Source organism: Vulpes lagopus, chromosome 7, assembly GCF_018345385.1.
Source record: "Vulpes lagopus strain Blue_001 chromosome 7, ASM1834538v1, whole genome shotgun sequence".
NCBI lineage: Eukaryota > Metazoa > Chordata > Mammalia > Carnivora > Canidae > Vulpes > Vulpes lagopus.
The window spans coordinates 7,553,520-7,572,376 of record NC_054830.1 but is presented as its reverse complement, the minus strand read 5'-3'; the positions used below and the strand labels follow the sequence as shown (position 1 = coordinate 7,572,376).

The following is an 18,857-nucleotide window of genomic DNA, read 5'->3' as shown; positions in this document are numbered from 1 at the left end:
GGGGGGGTCCTGCAGCGGGAGCCACCGGGCTGCCTCGCTCTCCAGTTCGGCGCCTAGTACACAGAGGGTGCTCGCTAAGTGAATGCAGGCACCTGTAAGAGCCGCCTCGGACCTCGCCTCTCGCCTCCCAGGCTCGTCCACGTGGCGGCTGCAGCTTGCAGCGGCGAGTTTTGTCCTCGCCCTGGCAAGTGCCAGGTTTGGTTCAGTCTGAGCCAGACCGTGATTCTTTCTCACCCACCGCAACCCCCTTCCCCCCGTTTTATTTTCTTGACGGCGCTTAACCCTACCTAAAATTAAGCAGTTGCCCTTTGGTGCGCACCCCAGCGCCCGGAAGGCTTCCAGCACGCGGTGGGGGAGCGGATAAAATAATGCGCTGTGCACAGAGGGCTAATAAATGCTTATCGCGTGACCGGATGGTGAAACCCCGGCCTGAGCTGCCCCAGCCCTGCCTCCCTTCCTCCCAGAGGTGCCGAGGCTCGGGAGCAGCCCGCGCTACCCTGCCCCTGACCTTTCTCCCGCGGGTCAGTTAAACCGGCTCCCTTTCCCGCCCGCCTGGCGAGTTTGAAAACCGAAAACCCCGCCATTGCCGGCGGTCCACCGGTCGCCGGCGGCTCGGCCAATCAGGAGCGGCGCCGCCCATGCCGGAGGGCCGAGCTCCCCCGGCGACGCGTGGCCATTGGCTGCGCTGCCCGGGTGGGCGGGGCGCCGCCGGGTCGCGCGCGGGGCAGTGCTGCCGGGCTACAGTGTAGCGAGTTCGTAAGAAAACAAATCCGCAGCGTTCGGGGCGGGGCCTCGCGCGCGCTGGCTCCGCCCCCTGGCGGCCGGCTCGGCGGCGACGGCGTAGCAGGCTCAGAACAGACCCCGCCCGTCGAGGAGGAGGGAGGGTGAGTTGGGGGGAGACCCGGCCCCCAAGGGGCGGGCGCCGGCCCGGGCCGGCGGCGGAGGGTTGGGCCGGGCTCCCAGCCCCCGGGGACCCGCTGGCCGGCAGGGGGAGGAGCCCGGGGAGGGCGGGGGTCGCGCCCGAGTGCAGACTGGGAGCCGGGCGGGGAGCCTCGCACAGGCCAGGTGCGCCTCGGAGGGGATCTTCGGGCCGGCGTCTTCCCCGCGTTGACCGCGCCGGGGTGGGGCGGGGGGCTTTGCAGGCTGCCAGTGTCGACATGCTGCTGGAGGAGGTCCGCGCCGGCGACCGGCTGAGCGGGGCCGCAGCCCGAGGCGACGTGCAGGAGGTGCGCCGCCTTCTGCACCGCGAGCTGGTGCACCCCGACGCCCTGAACCGCTTCGGCAAGACGGCGCTGCAGGTGAGGCCCGGCCGGCCCGGGGCGAGGGCGAGGCGGGGACCCCACACCCTTTCCCTTAGGTCTCCGGGCCGCCCGCCGTGGTGGCTGACTGGGGATCCGGTCCTTTTTTTCTTGGGTAGATGTTGCTCCCTGATGTCCGTATTCATGGGTGGGGGGTGGATGGGGTTAGGTTGGGGGAGGGGAGGACTTTGCATCTTCTCTGGACGATTTCGTATTCTCTGGGTGCGGAGGATTCAGTTTCTCGGGGGAGGTTCTTATTCCGTCGTGTGAGTTCAGCTTCCTTGGGTCCTGGTTTCATAGGGATGGCTCTTGTTTCTTGGAGCTTCTGTGGGGGGATCCAATCACTGGAAGGAAGGATTCATGTTTCCAGGGGATCCCCATTTTCTGGAGAGTTCTCTGAGAGGTATCCAGTTATTTGGGGAGATCTCAATTTCTGGGTTGGTTTGTTTTTTTCCCCCAGATTGCTGATATATTAAGGGAAGTCCTGATGGGGGCACAGTTACAGATGGCATGGGCGTCCTTATTCCTTGGGGGCCATTTTACAGTGGAACCCCATTTCTTAAGGGAGTCAAGTACCCTGGGAGCATCCTCATTATATGAGAGGAGCTATTAATTGGAGAAGGGGGTTTCAGATTCTCTGGGCATCTTATTTACCTTGAGTAGACAAGTTCCTTGGGGGCAGTTTTCATTCTATAAGGCCTATTTCCCAGGGTGGGGGGGGGGATTCATATTTCCTAATGATTTCCCGTATGGGTTGGGGCATGTGTCTGAGGGTCTTAAGTTCCTGGAAATTTTTCATAGAGGCTATTCCCTAGTTGATCATCTTATCCTTAGGTGATGACCGTTTCTTGGGGGTTCCTATTTCCAGGAGATGCCTTTCTCTGGGGTATCAAACAGCTGTCTGAGAGCTAGTGTTCCCTGGGGCTTCCCCATTCTTGAGAAGACCTCTAGTGTTCCCTATTCTTGCATGACCCCTCTCTTCAGTGACTCCTTTTCAAGGAACCTCTCCCTTGAAGGCCCCTTACCCTGTGCCCCCACACAGGTCATGATGTTTGGCAGCCCCACCATTGCCTTGGAGCTCCTCAAGCAAGGTGCCAGCCCCAATGTCCAGGATGCCACCGGCACTACTCCAGCCCATGATGCAGCGCGCACTGGATTCCTGGACACTCTGAAAGTTTTGGTAGAGCATGGTGCTGATGTCAACGCTCCCGATGGCACTGGGGCACTCCCCATCCATCTGGCAGTGCGAGAGGGCCACACGGCTGTGGTCAGCTTCCTGGCTACTGAGTCTGATCTCCATCACAGGGATGCCAGGGGGCTCACACCCCTGGAGCTGGCACAGGGGATAGGGGCTCAGGATCTCATGGACATACTGCAGGGGCACACTGTGGTACTGCTGTGACCTGGGGCCACCCCCTCCAGCAACAGGACCCAGTGAGGTTCTATGTTAAAAGAGGAGAGAAGAAACACTTTCTTCTTTCACTCCTGCCCACCGTCAAAAGGGAAGGGGCACCAGTTTGTGGCTTGTTGGTGTTGATTTGCGGGGTGTGTGTGTTTGAGGGGTATTTCTCAATTTGTTTTTCTCACCCCTTTTGATGTGTTGGGCAGAGAAGGGCTCCTGCAGACATCAGCCATCTAAACGGTTCAGTTTTCTCTGCGCCTCAGATTGCTGGGGCTGCAAACGCCCAAGGGCAGAGCATTTAAAGCCCCAGCCCGAGTGAGGTCATCGCTTCCAGGGCTCCTGGAACCTGGCGACCTTGGCTGGCTGTACCCAGAGAGAGACCTCAAGTGTGCACACTGCTTTCAGGCCTGGGGGAGGGGGGAGTGTTTCAAATCAATAAAAGGGTAGTATCAGTTCATTCATATTTTGTTGGAAGCTTGTTTTCCAGTCTCTTGTACAGCGTTTAAAAAAAGAGATTCTATTTATTAAGCTTTGTGGAAAAAAAATTGTGTGATAACTTAATGTTTTTACCCATTAAATTAAGACTTGTGCATGATCACAGAGCTGGTGGCTTTTGATTTTTGAGTCTGCGATGGAGTGTCGCGCGTCCAGTACGTTTGTGGGGGGTGGGCGCGGGGTGGGGGGGACAGATCGTGGACACTTTGCGGGAGGGGAGAGAGTGGTAATTCCCAGGGTGCCAGAGGTGAGTGAGCTGGGTGGGGCAGCGGTTTACGCTGTCGGAACGGAAGGGAGGCAGGAAACCGCGAGTGGAGAAAGGGCCCCCAGATGTCAGCTGGGTGCCGGGAGCCCCGGGGGGGCCGTAGTGGGCGGTGGCTGCAGTCTGACCCGCAAAGGCGTGACCCGCGGGCGGGGACTGTGGTCGCACGCCGTCAGGGATCCCGGAAAGACTGGGGACGGGATTAGGCGCGGCCCGCGAGGCTCCGCCTCCTTCCAGGCTCGCCGGGGCGGGGCCGGGAGTAGCCCCGCCTCCCTGGGGGCCGCTCGCCACACGCGTGCGCAGTGGGCCGCGCAGCCGCCATGCCGGAGCCGCGCGGCTCTTCGCCCCTTCGGGTAAACGCGGCGTTTGCGGCCCGGTACGGCCGCTACCGGGAGCGCGAGGAGCTGCAGCGGCGTGAGTGCGGGGCGCATGCGCGCGGGGCGGCGGCGCGTGCCGGGTCGAGGGGAAGAGGGGGTTGATCCGGTCCTCCGCGCTCATCTCGGGGGGCTCCCATCTCCGCCCCGCAGTTAAAGATCGCTACGGGGACCGCGACAGCGGCGGCGACTCCAGCTCCGAGTCGGACTCTAGCGACGAGCGCGTGGTGAGCTCTCACCCCGGCGCCGTGCATTCGGGAAGCATCCAAGCCCCCCACCGCATCCCGACCCCGATATACAGAGGGCGGCTCACCCCCACCCCACTTCACCCCACGCGAGTTGCCATCCTCCTCTTCCTAATCCCATGAAGGGCACAGCGCTCCTCCCCCGGGGCGGCCACATTCCCGTCTACTTCCCCTCTCCCGCCACCATCCACCTGCTTCTCCCATCGTGTGAGGTGCGACGATGGGACCGCCGCGTCTACTTTTTCACCCCAAGAGTTTAACCATTTCTTGGTGTCGGACTCAGTCCCCGAAGTGGGACATCCCTCTGCCACGTGGGGCTCACAGCTTCTCACATCAGCCCAGATTTGGGGCCTCACCGTGCAACCCAGCCCCTGCTTGCTGTCCCATCTGTGTCCTCTCTGCTCACCTGCCCCCGTGTTAATCCTTTCTCCGGGTAACTATCCTCCCCTTGCCCACTACCTTCTCTGTCAGATCCTGTACCTATGTGGGGCCCGCCCCTGCCCGCCCCCCCCCAAGAGGGCCCCTCGTCCTCCTCTACTTGTCTTGCATCTTTGGACCGCCCCTCTTACCCACCCTCCAGCCCCCAATCTGCTTCTGTTCCCCCTGGATCTTTCTCCTTCCTCCTAATGTATGTCCCTCCCTCCACCCTAATTTCCACACCCTCTCAGCCCACCTGCCCCTATTACTTAGTGCCCCCCAGCCTCGCGCTCACCGTTTCTGCAATCCTTTCATGCCTTAGGAGTTTGACCCCCAGCAAGAGCGTGACTTTTATAGGACTCTCTCCTTGTTGAAGAAGAAGGACCCCCGCATCTATCAGAAAGATGCCACCTTCTATCAGAAAACAGGTCTGGGGCTGCTCCTCCCTTCGGCCCAGGTTCCTCGTTCCCTTACTGGTTTTAGTGACTTCTGAACGAAGCCTTTTAACACACAGGTCATGTTCCATGTCCAGAGTGCTTAGCGGAGGGTTTTAGGTTATTGTGCTTGGCGCTGTTCAAAGCAGGAGTTACTCACTGAATGAGCACAGCCAGCTACTAACACATAGTACAAGAGTGATACCTGTTTCACAGCTGGGAACTGGTGGCTCGGGCATTTGAAACCGCCTTCTGACCCTGGCCCCGCCTTGTGGGATCCTTGGCCTGGGGAAGGTGGGGGGTTGTGGGTGATGGCAGGTGTCTTCTGGCAACCTGACAGTATCGTCCTCGGAGAGTGAGGAAGCTGAAGAAGTGCCAACAGCCAAAGAGAAGCAAAAGAAGATGCGTCCTATGTACCTGAAGGACTATGAGAGGAAGGTTATCTTGGAGAAAGAAGGGTGAGGAGAGGTCCTGACTCCCTGCCCCATCCTCCCCACAGCCTTCCCCGGGCAGGTGGATACATGAGACTTTTTGAAGGGGCGGGAAGCAGCTGGTGGTGACTCACCAGGGTTGAGGGGACCCCAGAGAACAGGAGTGTCAGTGATCTACCTGCACCGCCCCCCCAACTGCTGTTTGGAACCCTGTGGGGACAGATGAGCTGTGGGGAGTCTAGGCTGAAGCCCCCACCCTCCCTTGCACAGCAAATATGTCGATGAGGAAAATTCAGATGCAGAGACCTCCAATCAGAGATTCCAGGTAGGTGGGGTGGAAACCCTGGTTGGGGGCTGAGGGGCCTGGGGCTGGGCCTGAGGCCAGCATCACTTTCTCTGCAGCAGATCTCGTCGAAAACTTATGTAGAAGAACAGAAACAGCTGAAGGAAAGGTGAGCCTGGGCTGGCTGAATGGCCAGATGGATCAGTGCTGAGGCTCTGGGGTTGGGCAGGCCTGGGTTCAAATCCAGCTGTTACTTGATGGCTGTGTGCCCTTGGGCCCATCACTTAGTCTTTCTGTGCCTCAGTTTCCTCATCTGTTAAATGGGGTTGATGATGCCTCCTGTACCACAGCACTGCCCTGAGCTTGGTGAGGAGAGCTCAGGACTTAGTAAACAGGCTTCATCTCAGGACTGTGGGCAGGGACCAGCCTGCGTATCCTGAGTCTTCCCCTCTCACACGGGCAGCTTCCGGGCGTTCGTGGAAGACAGCGAGGATGAGGATAGTGCTGGGGAAGGTGGCTCTGGGTTGCTGCAGAAACGTGCTAAGACCAAGGAAGAGAAGGTGGGTGCTGGACTGGCTGGCTGGCTGGGGGTGGGTGGCAGGAAGGGGTCTCCAGACCCTCAGTGCTGGCCTACCCTCAGGCCCAGGAGGAGGCAGACTACGTGGAGTGGCTAAAGGGGCAGAAGGAGATTCATAACCCCGACGCCTTGAAAGAACTGGTGAGTTCTTGGGTCTGTTCTGTCTCCAGCCTTTTTCTGGAAACCAATCCTTGAGGGGATCACAAGAGCACATAGGGTGTGCCCCTCTCTGGGCGCCAATTTCTGTTTCTGTGAAACAGAGGTTATCCCACTTAGTCTGGTGGCAGCCCTAGAAGGCTCGGTTACTTAGGTCCCTGTGGTGCCCATGCCCACCCGTCCCTAATCTGGGTCCCATCACCCCCTCACTCCCAGACCCACCTCAAGGAATACTGGAACAACCCAGAGCTGGACGAAGGAGAGCGGTTCCTGCGGGATTATATCCTCAACAAACGCTATGAGGAGGAGGAGGAGGAAGGCGAGGAAGAGGAAGAAGAGGAGGAAGGGGAGGAGGAAGGGTGAGCAGTGTCTCTTGGGGGCCTGAAGCCAGTGCTGGCCAGAAAGCAAAGGGCACCAAGCGTTTACTTTTTCACACAGATGGTTGCAGAGTTATTGTTGCATGAGGAAGAGCCGCGGTGTGTGGGCTCTGGAGCTAGGTGGCCCTGTTGCCAGCCTGTGCTTCAGTTTCCCCATCTGTAAAATGGGGGTGTCTCCAAAAGTAGGGCTCTTGTGGAGATTCAGTGAGTTAACATTGCTGGGACACGGGAGTGTAGGGGTTTGACTAACACCCCTATCTTTGCCCCATTTTGTTCCTCAGGGGCCCTGGCCTCCCGGTCCAGCTAACTGTGGATGATTCCTCAGACGAGGGGGAGCTGTTTCTGAAGAAGCAGGAGGACTTTGAGCACAAGTACAACTTCCGTTTCGAGGAGCCGGACTCGGCCTTGGTGCGTGACCTGGGCTGGGACGGGGGACCCAGACCTTGGGCCCCAGGCCGAGAACCCAGAATCATCTCTGTGACCCTTCCGGGCTCCCCTGCTCTCTCCAGGTCAAGACCTACCCTCGAAGCATCGCATCCTCCGTGCGCCGCAAGGATGAGCGCAGGAAGGAGAAGAGAGAGGAGACTCGAGAGCGAAAGAGGAGAGTGAGTGCGGGGAGTGCCAGGTTGGGGAGGGCTGCCAAGCCTGCGGGGTGAGCCCACACCCCCACTCCCTGCCTGGTCTGCCATCCGCAGGAGAAAGCAAAAAAGCAGGAAGAGCTGAAGCAGCTGAAGAACCTGAAAAGGAAGGAGATCCTGGCCAAGCTAGAGAGGCTGCGGCAGGTCACCGGCAACGAGACACTGGGCTTTGAGGAGCGGGACCTCGAGGACGACTTTGACCCTGCCCAGCATGACCAGCTCATGCAGGTGTGGCCCGTGCACCCACCCCAGCTAGGTGGCGCAGCTTGGGACAGGGGTCTGGGATCAGTGCTTGTTTCCTGGCTATGCAGCCTCAGAGAAGTGACTTGACCTCTCCGAGCGTGTGTGTCCCTGTCTGTGGAGTGGGGTCAACCATACTGTCCACTTTAGGGCTGTTGTAAGGATAGCCTGAGAGAAAGATGCATAAAAATTGGTGATACTCGAGGAAGACAGGTTGCTGTGTTTCCTTTATTTTTTTTTTTATTTTTTATTTTTTTTTTTTGCTGTGTTTCCTTTAAACTTCTTGCCATTGATGGTCATTGTTCGGCTTGAGGGGACATAGCAGTAGCATCAGGCCATGGAAACAGGCAATAGAGCGTTATGGGGAAAGCAGTGGGGGCCCCTGGGGCCCCAAAGAGACCCCTGACCAAGCCCAAGAGGTCAGGGAAGGAGACTGAGGATATGTAGGCTTCAGTTTCTCAGTAAAGTGGAGGTAGATTCTGTCTCGGGGTGCTTGTGAGAATGCAGTGAGATGCAGCCCAGTGCTGGGCATACAGTAGGCACTTAATAAATGACATAGTTAGCGATGTCTGCCTTGCCAGGTGCCCCCAGGGTGCTGGGGTTCCATCAAGTGCCCAACAGTTTCAGCCTTCTTGGAGCTCATGGAATGGCGAGAATCAGTCTGGTAGTCACCTCAGTGGTCCCAGCCTCCCAGTCTAATGGCAGCCCCTTAACTGTGCACTTACAACCCCCCAGGCATCAGAGTGCTGATAGGGATGTGCAGGGGTGGTGGGATCTTAGACGAGACTGGACTTTGTGAGGTGTGGTGGTGAGTAGGTTAGGGCGGTGGCTAAGGCCCGAGCAGCAGTTATATATGAGGGAGGGAAGGAGGGAGTGGACCCGGCGGGGGGTTGCCCAGGGGCAGAGGTCTGTGGGGAGGGAAAGAACCAGCTCTGGAACAGAATGGTAACCAACACAGCATGGGGGTGCAGGGGCAGGGAGGACACACAGAGTTCCCCTCATGTCAGCAGCTACGTCTGGGGGGTGCTGGGAGCCAGGTAAGGTGTAGGAGTAACACTGTCTCGGGGGAGAGAGCCTGGCTGATCCTCCTGGCTCTGACCCTGACCCTGCAGAGATGTTTTGGGGACGAGTACTATGGCACCACGGAGGAGGAGAAGCCGCAGTTTGAGGAAGAGGCAGGGCTTGAAGGTGAGGTCACCCAGGGCACGGCCTGGGGGAGCTGCTTGGTCTGAAGTTGCGACTTCCGCCCTGACCCCCTACTTCTGTGTCCTCCGGAATCAGATGACTGGAACTGGGACACGTGGGCTGGGCCTGAGCAGGGTGGAGCTTGGAATGAACAGGAGCTGCACTGCGAGGACCCCGACTTTAATGTAGGTGCCATGGGTGGAGGGGAGACCCCGGGGGTAAGTGGCCCCCCTCCTCCACCCCCAGAGGGCTGGCCTGACCTCTGCGTCTTGGCAGATGGACGCAGACTATGACCCCAGTCAGCCGCAGAAAAGGCAGCGTGAGGCCCCCTTGACGGGCAAGAAGAAGCGCAAGTCACCGTTTGCCGCGGCTGTGGGGCAGGAGAAGCCGGTGTTCGACCCTGGTGAGGTCCCAGGCCGGTGGCGGTGGACGGGCAGGGGTTCCCAGGGGCCTGGCAACCCTGGCAGCTTGGCCCCCTCCCTGCACAGGAGACAAGACGTTCGAGGAGTACCTGGACGAGTATTACCGGCTGGACTACGAGGACATCATCGATGACCTGCCCTGTCGTTTCAAGTACCGTACCGTGGTTCCCTGCGACTTCGGGCTGAGCACTGAGGAGGTGGGGTACCATCCTGGGGTAGGGGGCGCCCCCTCGGCAAGAGGAGTGTGTAGCCAGCAGATGCTGCGACTCCCCCCATTCCCCCTTCCGTCATCTCGGGAGGAATGTTAGAGCTAACAACTGTACTGACAAGGTTACCTGCCTCAGACAGCGCTTTGCCCACAGAACAGCCTGCAAATAGTACTTTTACTTCTGTTGCCAAATATCCGCAGTTGGGTGGCTTGGTGGGTTCTGGAGACAGACGGCCTGCATTCAAATCCTGCCATGGCCGCTCACCAGCTGTGACCTAGAAGACTCTGCCTCTGTTTCCCCATCTATAAAATGGGCCTAATAACAGCCCCACTGCAGCTGTAGAGCTGAAATGAACGTGTGTGGCTCTTGCGACGGTACTTGCCTGGTAGCCATGGTGGCCGTGGTGGCTTGACTGTTTATGGTCAGCAAAGCCAACATTTATGGAGCTTATACCTTCTGCATTCATTCAATCTTCCCGACAGCCTTTCAGTATGTTCTAAGGGGCTTGCCCGCCTCATAGATGAGGACACTGAGGCCTGAGCTGGGAACCTAGGCCTCATCTGTAATTAGCAGACCTGGTCATTGGCGCAGAGCCCCTTGCCTGTCCTGAGGCTGCTGGGACCATGGTGCCTAAGTGAGGCTCTAGGGCCCCTGGGCCCAAACTGGAATCTGACTTCAGCCACTTTCTGACCACATGACTGGGGCATGGATCTCCTTGCTGAGCCTGTTTCCCCATCTGATGCCCCCTGCCAAAAACATCCAGTGGCCTTCACAGAGATCAGTCCTTTCCTGCAATGGTGACATCCCTGCCCAGTGGTAATAGTGTTTCCCTGTTTTGACCAGCGAAATGGCTAAAGCTTAGAGAGCCAGGCCCCCTGCACCCCTGACCCAGGGCTCACAGAGCAGGACCCCACCCTCCCTTCCTGTGTAGATCCTCGCTGCCGATGACAAGGAGCTGAACCGGTGGTGCTCCCTGAAGAAAACCTGCATGTACAGGTGACATGGCTGGGCCAGGTGTGCCAGGAGGAGGGGCAGGTGGGCGGGCAGGCAAGCAAGCATGGGCACCTCCCAAAGCAGCCGGCGATAGGCGTGTCTGCCGGGCATCCGCAGGTCAGAGCAGGAGGAGCTGCAGGACAAGAGGGCGTACAGCCAGAAGGCCCAGAACTCCTGGAAAAAGAGGCAGATCTTCAAGTCACTTTGCACAGAGGAGTAAGTGTCACTGGCTGGAGGAGGGTGGACTTGGAGCCTGCTGGGCCTGGGTTTGAGTCTTGCTCTGTCAGCCATTTGCTGCATGGCCCTGGGAATGGGGCTTCCTTTCTCAATACCTGGGTTCAAATATTGGCTGGGCCACAGCTGTGTGGCGTTGGACAAGACGCTTGTCCATTCTGGGCCTGTGTCATTTTTTAAATGGGGGGGGTAGGGGGTAAAGATGGCTTGTTTCTTGTTGGGTTTTGAGGATTGAGTGAATTAATTTGGGTAAAGTGCTTAAAAAATAGTAAAACCATATAGGTATTAGCATTATCATCATGCTCAGTACTTCCTAATCTATAAAGCAGGGGTGATAGAAGCCCACGGAGCTGATTTAAAGCTGCAATAAATCAATTTCCATGAACAGCTAAGTATAGGCCCGGGCTCAAGATGCCAGAATTATCAGCAATACAATTGAATCTATGAGTTCAGTAGAAGAGGCCCAGTTTTGACGTCAGACTTGGGTTTGAACTGCAGGCAGGCTCCTGATTTGCAGCCTTGCCTCTCTGAGCCTCTCCTCATTTGTAAGATGAGGGATGTGTACTCAGGAATAGGCCTAATTGTGACCAGCTTGGGCTGAGCCCCCACTTTTCTCCTCAGGACTGAGACACTCACGGAAGCCACAGGGAAGCCACAGAAAGACAAAGCCGGCCCACAGGGGCAGCTGCTGGCACCTGATGGGGCCTGTGGACAGCAGCCCCAGCCTGGGAGCCCCCCAGTGCAGGAAGAAGCAAGCCCTGTACCACACACCCAGAAGCCAGTCCCCCAGGGGCGGAGGAGGGGCAAGAAGGCACGTCTCCTGGGCCCCACTGTGACACTTGGTGGGCATGAGTTTAGCCGCCAGAGACTGCAGGCCTTTGGCCTCAATCCCAAACGGCTGCACTTCCGCCAGCTGGCCCGGCAAAGGAGGAAGCACCGGGGTCCCAAGAGTCGCCCCTGAGGCAGCAGGTGGGGGCCCTGGGGTTCCTCCCTTCCAGTCAAGCTCCTGACTGTTTCTCCCTCATGGACTGTGTGGACCCTGTGGGCAGAGAAGGCTTCCTGTCTCACAGGTGTGGCAGCTGAGGCCTACCTACCCAGCTTCCTCAGCATCTCACTTTGAGACACACCTCGGACCCCAGCCATAGCCACAGTCAAGTTAAACTGCTTTATTAGCCCCTGGTGGCCACAGTTCCCCCCGTCACCCCCAGATCTCAGCAGGGTAGGGGTTTTGGGACCAGTGAGGGGCACGGGTGGTCCAGTGCAAACTACAGTACTTGAGTCAGGCCCTGAGTGGGTGTCCGGGAACCCTCCCTCCTCGCCCTGTGAGGAGGCCCAGCTGGCGGGAGGCAGGTGTACAGGCTCTGCCCCAGTTCAGAGGTTTCCTGGACTGGTCTCAGCTGCAGTTGTCAAGGGGTTGATGGGAAAAGGCCCATCACCTCCAGATTTCAAGCTCCCACACCCAGCATGACATAAATAAAAAAATAAATAGTGCGCATCTTCTCCCCCAACCCCACGCGTTATAAAAACACAAAGTCCTCAGAGCTTGGGCGTTTGGCTTTGAGGAGCCGCCCCGTGCGAGGGAGCCGCAGTGTTGGCTGGGAGAGCTGGGAGCAGAGGTCGTCCAGGCTGTGGTCCTGAGCATGGCCTTCAGCCAGGGTGAACATGGGGTAGCGCTCAGTGGCTGAGGAGGAGCTGAGGACCTGGCAGGAGGAAGGAGAGTGGCTTAGCTCCAAACCATATTAATTGTCCTTGAAGTATAATTATCCTAATAGGTATATTTACCAGGTGCCTCCTGAGCTCAACTTTCATCCCTCCAGGGCAATGACCCAGGCCAGCCAATCAGCACCTCCCATTCCCTCGGCGATAGTGACTGGCCAGTGATGGGCGTATGACCCAGTGTGACTGATGAACAGTAACCCTAGGATTTTTGCTGCATCTCCTGGGAAAGTGGGGCTCCCTTTCCACTGAAAAGGAAGGTGGGTGCCCAGAAATACTGATGGCCCCCTCTTGCAACTACAAGGGTAAAGCCCTGATGGGACAGTAGAGCCAGGAGAAAGGGAGAGGTTCCACCACTTGAGTTCCTGGGTGCAGCTGTCCAAGCAGTGATGTCCCTCGCCTTTTGTTTTACGCCCTTCATTTGGTCTAATTAGCAATAACTGAGCTTTTGTAGCTCGTGGGCAGGATAATAATCTTGGCAGCACTGCCTGCAAGTAGCCTCCCTGGGTCTGCTGGGCTCAGGGTCTCTCTGGTCCTCTTCAAGACCCTCCCTGTCCGCTTACCCGCCACCTGCTACCCTCCACCACTCCTTGCTCACCCTGGTCAGCTCTGAGCAGAGTGTCTCGAATTCCTTCTGGTCTCCAGCATAGAACCCCACCGTACAGCTCGGGTCCATCTTGGCAAAGGCCATCTTTCGAGGTGAGGTGCAGTGGAAGGACTGGGGTGTAGAAATGAGGCAAGTTTGGAGCCCCAGCCTCCTCCATGTGCCCCAAAAGCCCACCCCGGGGATCCCGCCCCCCCACCGGCTCACCTCCAGGGGAAAGTCAGCCTGACTGACATCCACAGTGGGCTGGCAGTAGTGGGGGTCCAGGTAGAGCAGGAAGTCATCTGCAGGAGTGGAGGCATGAGCAAGGCTGGGGAAGGGCAGGGTGGGGCAGGATGGAGCGGGACAGGGTGGGCCTACCCTGGTAGCCGATGAAGTACAGTGAATGCCGTGGCTTGCCCCCCATGATGCCCAGGCACAGCTCTGAACGCAGGAGCTCCTGCAGGGAGAAAAGCGGGTAGAGGAGTACACTCCAGGCAGGTGCCGTCAGATAGTCCCTTGGTAAACACGTAGCAAAACCCCGATGTGTGCAAACCCAGCCCTATCTCACGGAGCTGACGTTCTAGTGTAGGAGGTAAACAAGGAACCTGATGAATAAGTTCTGTCACATGTCAGTAGGCGGTAACACTGGGAGAAGAAAAGAGAAGGGAAAAGGCTTTAGAATTTTAAGTAGGGGAGTCAGGAAGGCCTCACTGAGAGGTGTCATCTCCGCGAAGACCTGAAGGAGGTTAGAGAGGGAGGGAGGAGTGAATCTCTGGGGAAAGAGCCTCTAAGCAGAACAGCGAATGCAAAGGCCCTGAGGCTGCTGTGTTCTGAAAACAGTGAGAAGGCTCAAGTGGTTGGGGCAGAGTTAAGTGAGAAAGAGAGTGGGGGCAGATGAGGTGAAGGAATGGGCAGGGACATGGTACAAAGCTTTGCAGGCTGTGGGGAGAACTTTGGCCTTCATTTTGAGTGAAAATACACTGGAGTTTTTCCAGCCTTGCCCTTCCTTTAGCCTGGAACACTCTGGCTCCTGCCCTGGCTGGAGAGGGGCTTGCCTAGCCTGCAGCCACCCCCATCTGCCCTTCATAGCCTTAGTTTTAGTTCCTCTTGACTCTAAGGTATAATGCCACAGCCATCAGTTTGGTTTCAGATCCACTGTCCTTCCTCCATTAGAATGTCCACTCCCAGAGGGCACGAATGTTTGCCTGTTCACCGCTGAAACCCAGCAGCTTGGCGTGTAGTAGGTGCTCCCTAACTACCGAGTCAACAGGTGGACAGATGCAGAAAGAAGCAGACACACCTGGCCGGAGCTCAAGGAGCCCCGGCAGTCCCCAGGGGAGGCTTGGCAGAACCTGGCAGACCTTACCTTCACGCAGGGCACGTACACGGGGTTGAGAGTCTCGCCGCCCAGCCGTACTGGCACCAAGATGACCACAGACTTCCACTCAGCTGTGGGGTCGGGCCTGGCCACCAGGCGTGCCACGTCTGCCTTGTACACTGGAAAGGCGGCACAGCCGAGTCACATCCGTACACCCCCATTCAAGCCTCGGAGTGTGGCCCTCCACATGCCTGTGCCACCTCAAAGGGTCCCACTCCTGTTGTCAGCAGAAAGGGAGGTCTTTCTGGTGCCCCATGTACCCCAAACTCCCCCCCACCCCGACAATTCCAGGGCCTCTGGGCAGGTGTAGACATCCCTATTTTCCAGAGAGGGCCGCTGAGGCCCTGAGATTTAGATAAAGAATATAAAACTAGGAGGAGACAGAGAGCCTTCCGCACAGCATGGAGCACCTCCCCAGCTCCAGGCCTGATTAGTCTTTACTGACTCAGCGCGTGCATTTGCCAGTATGGAAATAGAGCACCGAGCAGTCGTCCCTGCATGTCCCTCCTCCTCAAGTCCAATGGGCCGGTCTCCATTCTCCCCCTCCTCCCTTACTGCTAGCTAAGCCCCTTCATGGTTCCCAGAAAAGCAGATTCAATCCTTTCTGGAAACACAGCTACTAGGGTCTGAATGCTGGTGTCCCCTTATGTCCTCTCTTCTATCACTTGCAGAGAAGCCCCTAGAGTTTCCTCTACTGGTTTCAGAGGGAGTGGAGGGATCCTGGGCACCTCCCACTGTGCAGGCCACGAATCCCTTCCAAGGCTTCCTCTGCCCCACAACTTGTTTCAGCCTCTGAGGAAGGGAGGTCCTAAGAGGTGGCTGAGTAGCGGCTGGCTCAGGGTGAGAACTCTGTGATCTTGGGTTTCCAGTCTCTTACCTGTGCAGTCCTGAGAAACATACACCACCAGGCGTGTGATCTCTGAGCAGCTCTCCACAGCTTTCCTGGGGGTGAGAGGGAAGGCCTGAGTTCCTGGGGGAACTCAGTGGCTCCCAAGTTCCCTGCAGTGGCCCTCACCTGAGTATGTGTGCCACCAGAGATGGCCCATACCAGTCACCCGCCTTCTTGCCTGAGCTCTGCCCAAGCTCCACCAGCCGGTGTAGCCCAAAGGGGGCCTGGGGGTGGTCGGCGAACCAGGACACTATCTGCCGGTGTCGACGTTCCTGTTCCAGCTCTGGGGTGCCTTGGGCCCAGCGTGGGGGCATCCAGCGTGCAGGCCCACGGTAACGGTTGGGAGAGGCCAACCCTGCTGGCTCAGAGGGGCCCAGGCCTGGGCCCTCAGCCCACGTCCAGTCTGGTGGAGATGGAGTACAAAGTCAAAGGGTGCCAGTGGGCCAGAGGGACACAGTTCCCATTTGCTCATTCTTTATGTACAATTCTAATGCTCCTGAGACCTCAGATTTACCAACAATTTCCACATTGCTGAAACTTTATCAACTCTCACTCCCCCAAAAAACTTACTCTGCACACAATCTAACATACCTTTAAACTTCGTTTACAAACAATTCGAACACTGCTGCCTGTGTACTTGGCACCACACTTCTAGGGTGTCCTTCCCTTCCAGCACTCACCCCTGGGCAGGAAATGCAGCAGCAGGCCCTGTGCCAGCATCATCTGCCCGCTGCGCAGCATGCATCCCCAGCCACAGTCTGAGGTCAGACAGCCTCCAGCAAGGGGCGGGAAGTCCCGGCGGTAAGTGAGCCACAAGCGGGACACGAAGTCCCGCTGGAAACGCTGGATGTCACCTACAAGAGCAGACTGGTCAGCTGCCACCACGAATACCAAGCCTCCCTCGACCCTGGCCTGGGGCCACCAGCTCACCCTCGCCCTCGAAGCGGTAGCGGCGGCCACACAGGTGGACGCTGGAGATCTTGCTAAAGCTGGTCCGGCTTTTGACTGCCCAACCTGGGGAGACGCGGAGTAGCACCCAGCCAGATGAAGCACTGGCTTGACAGACATGTCACATAACAGTTATGACAGCGACAGCGCTTCCATCCCCCTCGCCTGTGAAATGGAGACCATCCTGGGTCCTATCTCAGGGCTGGCACTGGGCAATTCGGGCCATATTCCTCTCTGATGGAGGCAGGGACCCCTAGGAACAGCCACGTGAGTGTCTGCCATCAATTCAGGATGAATAGAGCAGATCTGATTATTGTATCCGTTTAACAAAGGGGGAAAACGAAGGCACAGAGCGGCATGAAAACCTTGCCCAAGGTCACACGGGAATGGACGAGGCTTGAAAAAACACATTCCTTTTCGGACCTGCTGCAGGTCCGCCCGGGGCGGGCCGGGCAGGGCGCGGGACCCGCAGGTGACTCACGAGGGGAGCGCAAATGGTGGAACTGCGGGCAGAGCCGGGGTCCACCTCCGAGCCCCGCCCGGCCCGGCCCGCGGAACACCACCCCCGGGCCCGCCCCCTCCTCACCGTACTTGACGTTGTTCCAGGCCGTCAGGAACTTCGCCTTAAACTTGTCCACTTCGTCCGGCTCCCCAGGGGCGGCCGCGGGCGAGCCAAGAGCGGGGCCGCTGGCTCCAGAGGGCCTCGGGCCGTTGGGGTCCGGGACTCGGGGACCCCGCGGCCTGCGGCCCTCGGGGCGGCGCGCGTCCTCCGGGCTCCCGCTCCGGTACTGCGCGGCGGCCGGCGACACGGAGTTCATGAGCGCGCCGGGAGGGCGGACCGAGGGCCCGGGGCGGGGGCGCCGTGGCGCCCGGAAGGCGCTAGTCGGCCCCGGACGCGGCGGCCAGGCCCCCGGGCCCCGCGCGGGACGCTGTCACCGCCGCCGCCGCCATTTTGGCGGCCCTGGCCCCGGGAGCCCAGGCGGGCGCGACACGGCCGGACGCCCCGCCCCGCCCGGCCCGGCCCCAGCCTGGGTCGCCGGCCCCGGTTCCGGGTGGCCGCGCCGGGACCTTCGGCCGCGGCGCCTCCCCGCGGCGCCCCACGAGCACGCCCGGCCACCCTATCGCGGCGCCCAGGCGCGCCCGAGCCCACCCCCCGCCCCCCTCCGCAGGCCCTTATCGGAGGCCCCAGAGCCGGGAGGCCCCGCCCCCGCCCCGCCCAGGCCCCGCCCCCAGCCCCGCCCCCGGGCGCCGCGCTGGGCGGGGGGACCAGGGGGTGGCGCCGCGCGCGTGTGCACCTGCCGGTGGCCCGCCCGCCGGAGCGCCCCTCGGCGGCCGGCGCGCCCGGGACTCGCCTCGCTCTGGGGCCGGGCCTGTGTGACACCTCCTCACGCCCGCACCCCCACCCCACCCCGGCCACACCTCTCTGTGCCTCAGTCTCCCAAGGAGCAGAAGGGGCTCAAACACAACAACACAGACGAATCTTCGTGATCATTCTGCGGAGGCAAAGAGGCCAGATTAAAAAAGAGTATATACCCTTTCTGGTCTCGCGTACCTAAAACTCCAGAAAATGCAGTCTCATCTCTGATCAATTTCGGGGTGTCTGGGGGTGGGGTGGGGAGACGCTAGAGGGAGGGATTAAAAAAAAAAGGTTAGAATATACTTTTCGAGGTGGTGGATATGTTTAGAATCTTGATGGTGGTGCTGGTTTCCAGGATATGAAAACTCATCGGATTGTACACTCGAAATGTGTGTGGTTTGTTGTATGTCAGTTATACTTCAATAAAGCTGTAAAAAAAAAATGCTCATTGCGTCTGACTCAGGAATGTTAGGAGGACGAGCTGAGCTCATCCGGGTAAAGGGCTTTAGCATGGCATTTGAGGCACAGTCAGGGCTCAGAAAAAAACCGACCACAACCTCAAAGGCGAGTGACAGTGTAGCCACCCTGTGAATGGCAGACAGGGTGGCCCCTAGTGGCCAGCCCAAAGGCACTGTCCTCAGCCAGCTAAAGGAAATAGGATTCGGATTCGGATAAGAGTGTGGGATGTGAACAAGGCTCAAAAAGACAGTCACCTCCCTGGCTTTCCCTCTACTCTCCCCTCACTGCACCTCCCTGCAGCCATACCTGTCTCCCTTCTCAAACCCAACATGTGCAATCCCACCCCAGGACCTTTGCTCTTACAGTTCCCCCTGCCTGCCTAGCTCTCCCATCCTTGAGATGTCTGCATGGCTGGCTCCTCCTGGACGTCCTTCAGGACTTTATTCAAATGTCATTCCCGCAGGCTGACAGTGCTCAAAATCCACCCCACCCCCACCTTTGAGCTCCTTTTCTGGTCCCTGTTTTTTTTTTTTTTTTATTTCCCCAGGAGCAGTTACCACAACCTGATTGAGTCAGCTCAGGCTGCTGTAAAAATACTGCAGACTGGGTGGCTTAAACAACAAACATTTCTTTCTCATGATCCTGGAGGGTGGAAGCGTGAGATCAGGGTGCCAGGACAGCCAAGATCTTGGTGAGGGCCCTGCTCCTGCTTATGTCCTCACATGGCCTTTCTCTGGTGTATGCAGGCAGAGAAAAATAGAAAGAGAGAGATCTCCTGTCTCTTCCTCTTGGCATTAACCCCATCACGGAGTCTCCAGCCCCATAACTTCATCTAATCACTGATCATCTCCC

General features: G+C 58.4%; 3 protein-coding genes across 5 annotated transcripts; 2 read left to right on the top strand and 1 right to left on the bottom strand.

Annotated features, from left to right (window-relative positions):
* Positions 1 to 797: 797 nt before the first annotated feature.
* On the top strand, positions 798 to 3,295 carry CDKN2D (cyclin dependent kinase inhibitor 2D). 2 transcript variants are annotated; one of them, XM_041760485.1, is made up of 3 exons: positions 798 to 884; positions 1,143 to 1,298; positions 2,341 to 3,295. In XM_041760485.1, the coding sequence occupies exons 2-3, from the start codon at positions 1,158 to 1,160 to the stop codon at positions 2,698 to 2,700; spliced, it is 501 nt and encodes a 166-aa protein (XP_041616419.1). In that variant the 5' UTR covers positions 798 to 884; positions 1,143 to 1,157; the 3' UTR covers positions 2,701 to 3,295. The 2 variants fall into 2 exon arrangements, with proteins under 2 accessions (XP_041616419.1, XP_041616418.1); XM_041760484.1 differs by lacking the exon at positions 798 to 884 and having other exon boundaries at positions 962 to 1,298.
* Positions 3,296 to 3,727: 432 nt separating this feature from the next.
* Positions 3,728 to 12,163, top strand: KRI1 (KRI1 homolog). 2 transcript variants are annotated; one of them, XM_041763849.1, is made up of 19 exons: positions 3,728 to 3,871; positions 3,985 to 4,058; positions 4,816 to 4,921; positions 5,268 to 5,385; positions 5,629 to 5,683; positions 5,764 to 5,810; positions 6,105 to 6,201; positions 6,282 to 6,359; positions 6,591 to 6,733; positions 7,033 to 7,159; positions 7,261 to 7,356; positions 7,447 to 7,617; positions 8,742 to 8,817; positions 8,911 to 8,999; positions 9,091 to 9,217; positions 9,303 to 9,433; positions 10,377 to 10,441; positions 10,556 to 10,654; positions 11,294 to 12,163. In XM_041763849.1, the coding sequence occupies exons 1-19, from the start codon at positions 3,778 to 3,780 to the stop codon at positions 11,631 to 11,633; spliced, it is 2,133 nt and encodes a 710-aa protein (XP_041619783.1). In that variant the 5' UTR covers positions 3,728 to 3,777; the 3' UTR covers positions 11,634 to 12,163. The 2 variants fall into 2 exon arrangements, with proteins under 2 accessions (XP_041619783.1, XP_041619782.1); XM_041763848.1 differs by having other exon boundaries at positions 5,761 to 5,810.
* Positions 11,824 to 17,349, bottom strand: ATG4D (autophagy related 4D cysteine peptidase). Its single transcript, XM_041763850.1, has 10 exons — positions 16,776 to 17,349; positions 16,172 to 16,255; positions 15,922 to 16,095; positions 15,368 to 15,644; positions 15,230 to 15,294; positions 14,341 to 14,471; positions 13,353 to 13,431; positions 13,200 to 13,276; positions 12,987 to 13,106; positions 11,824 to 12,372 (listed from the first exon to the last, which is right to left on the bottom strand). Exons 1-10 carry the CDS (start codon positions 17,005 to 17,007, stop codon positions 12,190 to 12,192), a joined length of 1,422 nt encoding a protein of 473 aa, XP_041619784.1. The 5' UTR covers positions 17,008 to 17,349; the 3' UTR covers positions 11,824 to 12,189.
* Positions 17,350 to 18,857: the final 1,508 nt, after the last annotated feature.

What these genes read in the sequence shown, in the direction of transcription:
- ATG4D (XM_041763850.1), bottom strand. Translation starts at nt 17,007, where the DNA reads ATGAACTCCGTGTCGCCGGCCGCCGCGCAGTACCGGAGCGGGAGCCCG. An exon ending in GCTGCATTTCCTGCCCAGGG is followed by an intron (nt 15,645 to 15,921) that starts GTGAGTGCTGGA and finishes CATCTCCACCAG; the next exon opens with ACTGGACGTGGGCTGAGGGC. An exon ending in AGGCTGACTTTCCCCTGGAG is followed by an intron (nt 13,107 to 13,199) that starts GTGAGCCGGTGG and finishes TCTACACCCCAG; the next exon opens with TCCTTCCACTGCACCTCACC.
- KRI1 (XM_041763848.1), top strand. Translation starts at nt 3,778, where the DNA reads ATGCCGGAGCCGCGCGGCTCTTCGCCCCTTCGGGTAAACGCGGCGTTT. An exon ending in GAAGCCGGTGTTCGACCCTG is followed by an intron (nt 9,218 to 9,302) that starts GTGAGGTCCCAG and finishes CTCCCTGCACAG; the next exon opens with GAGACAAGACGTTCGAGGAG. An exon ending in AAGTCACTTTGCACAGAGGA is followed by an intron (nt 10,655 to 11,293) that starts GTAAGTGTCACT and finishes TTTTCTCCTCAG; the next exon opens with GACTGAGACACTCACGGAAG.
- CDKN2D (XM_041760485.1), top strand. Translation starts at nt 1,158, where the DNA reads ATGCTGCTGGAGGAGGTCCGCGCCGGCGACCGGCTGAGCGGGGCCGCA. An exon ending in TCGGCAAGACGGCGCTGCAG is followed by an intron (nt 1,299 to 2,340) that starts GTGAGGCCCGGC and finishes GCCCCCACACAG; the next exon opens with GTCATGATGTTTGGCAGCCC.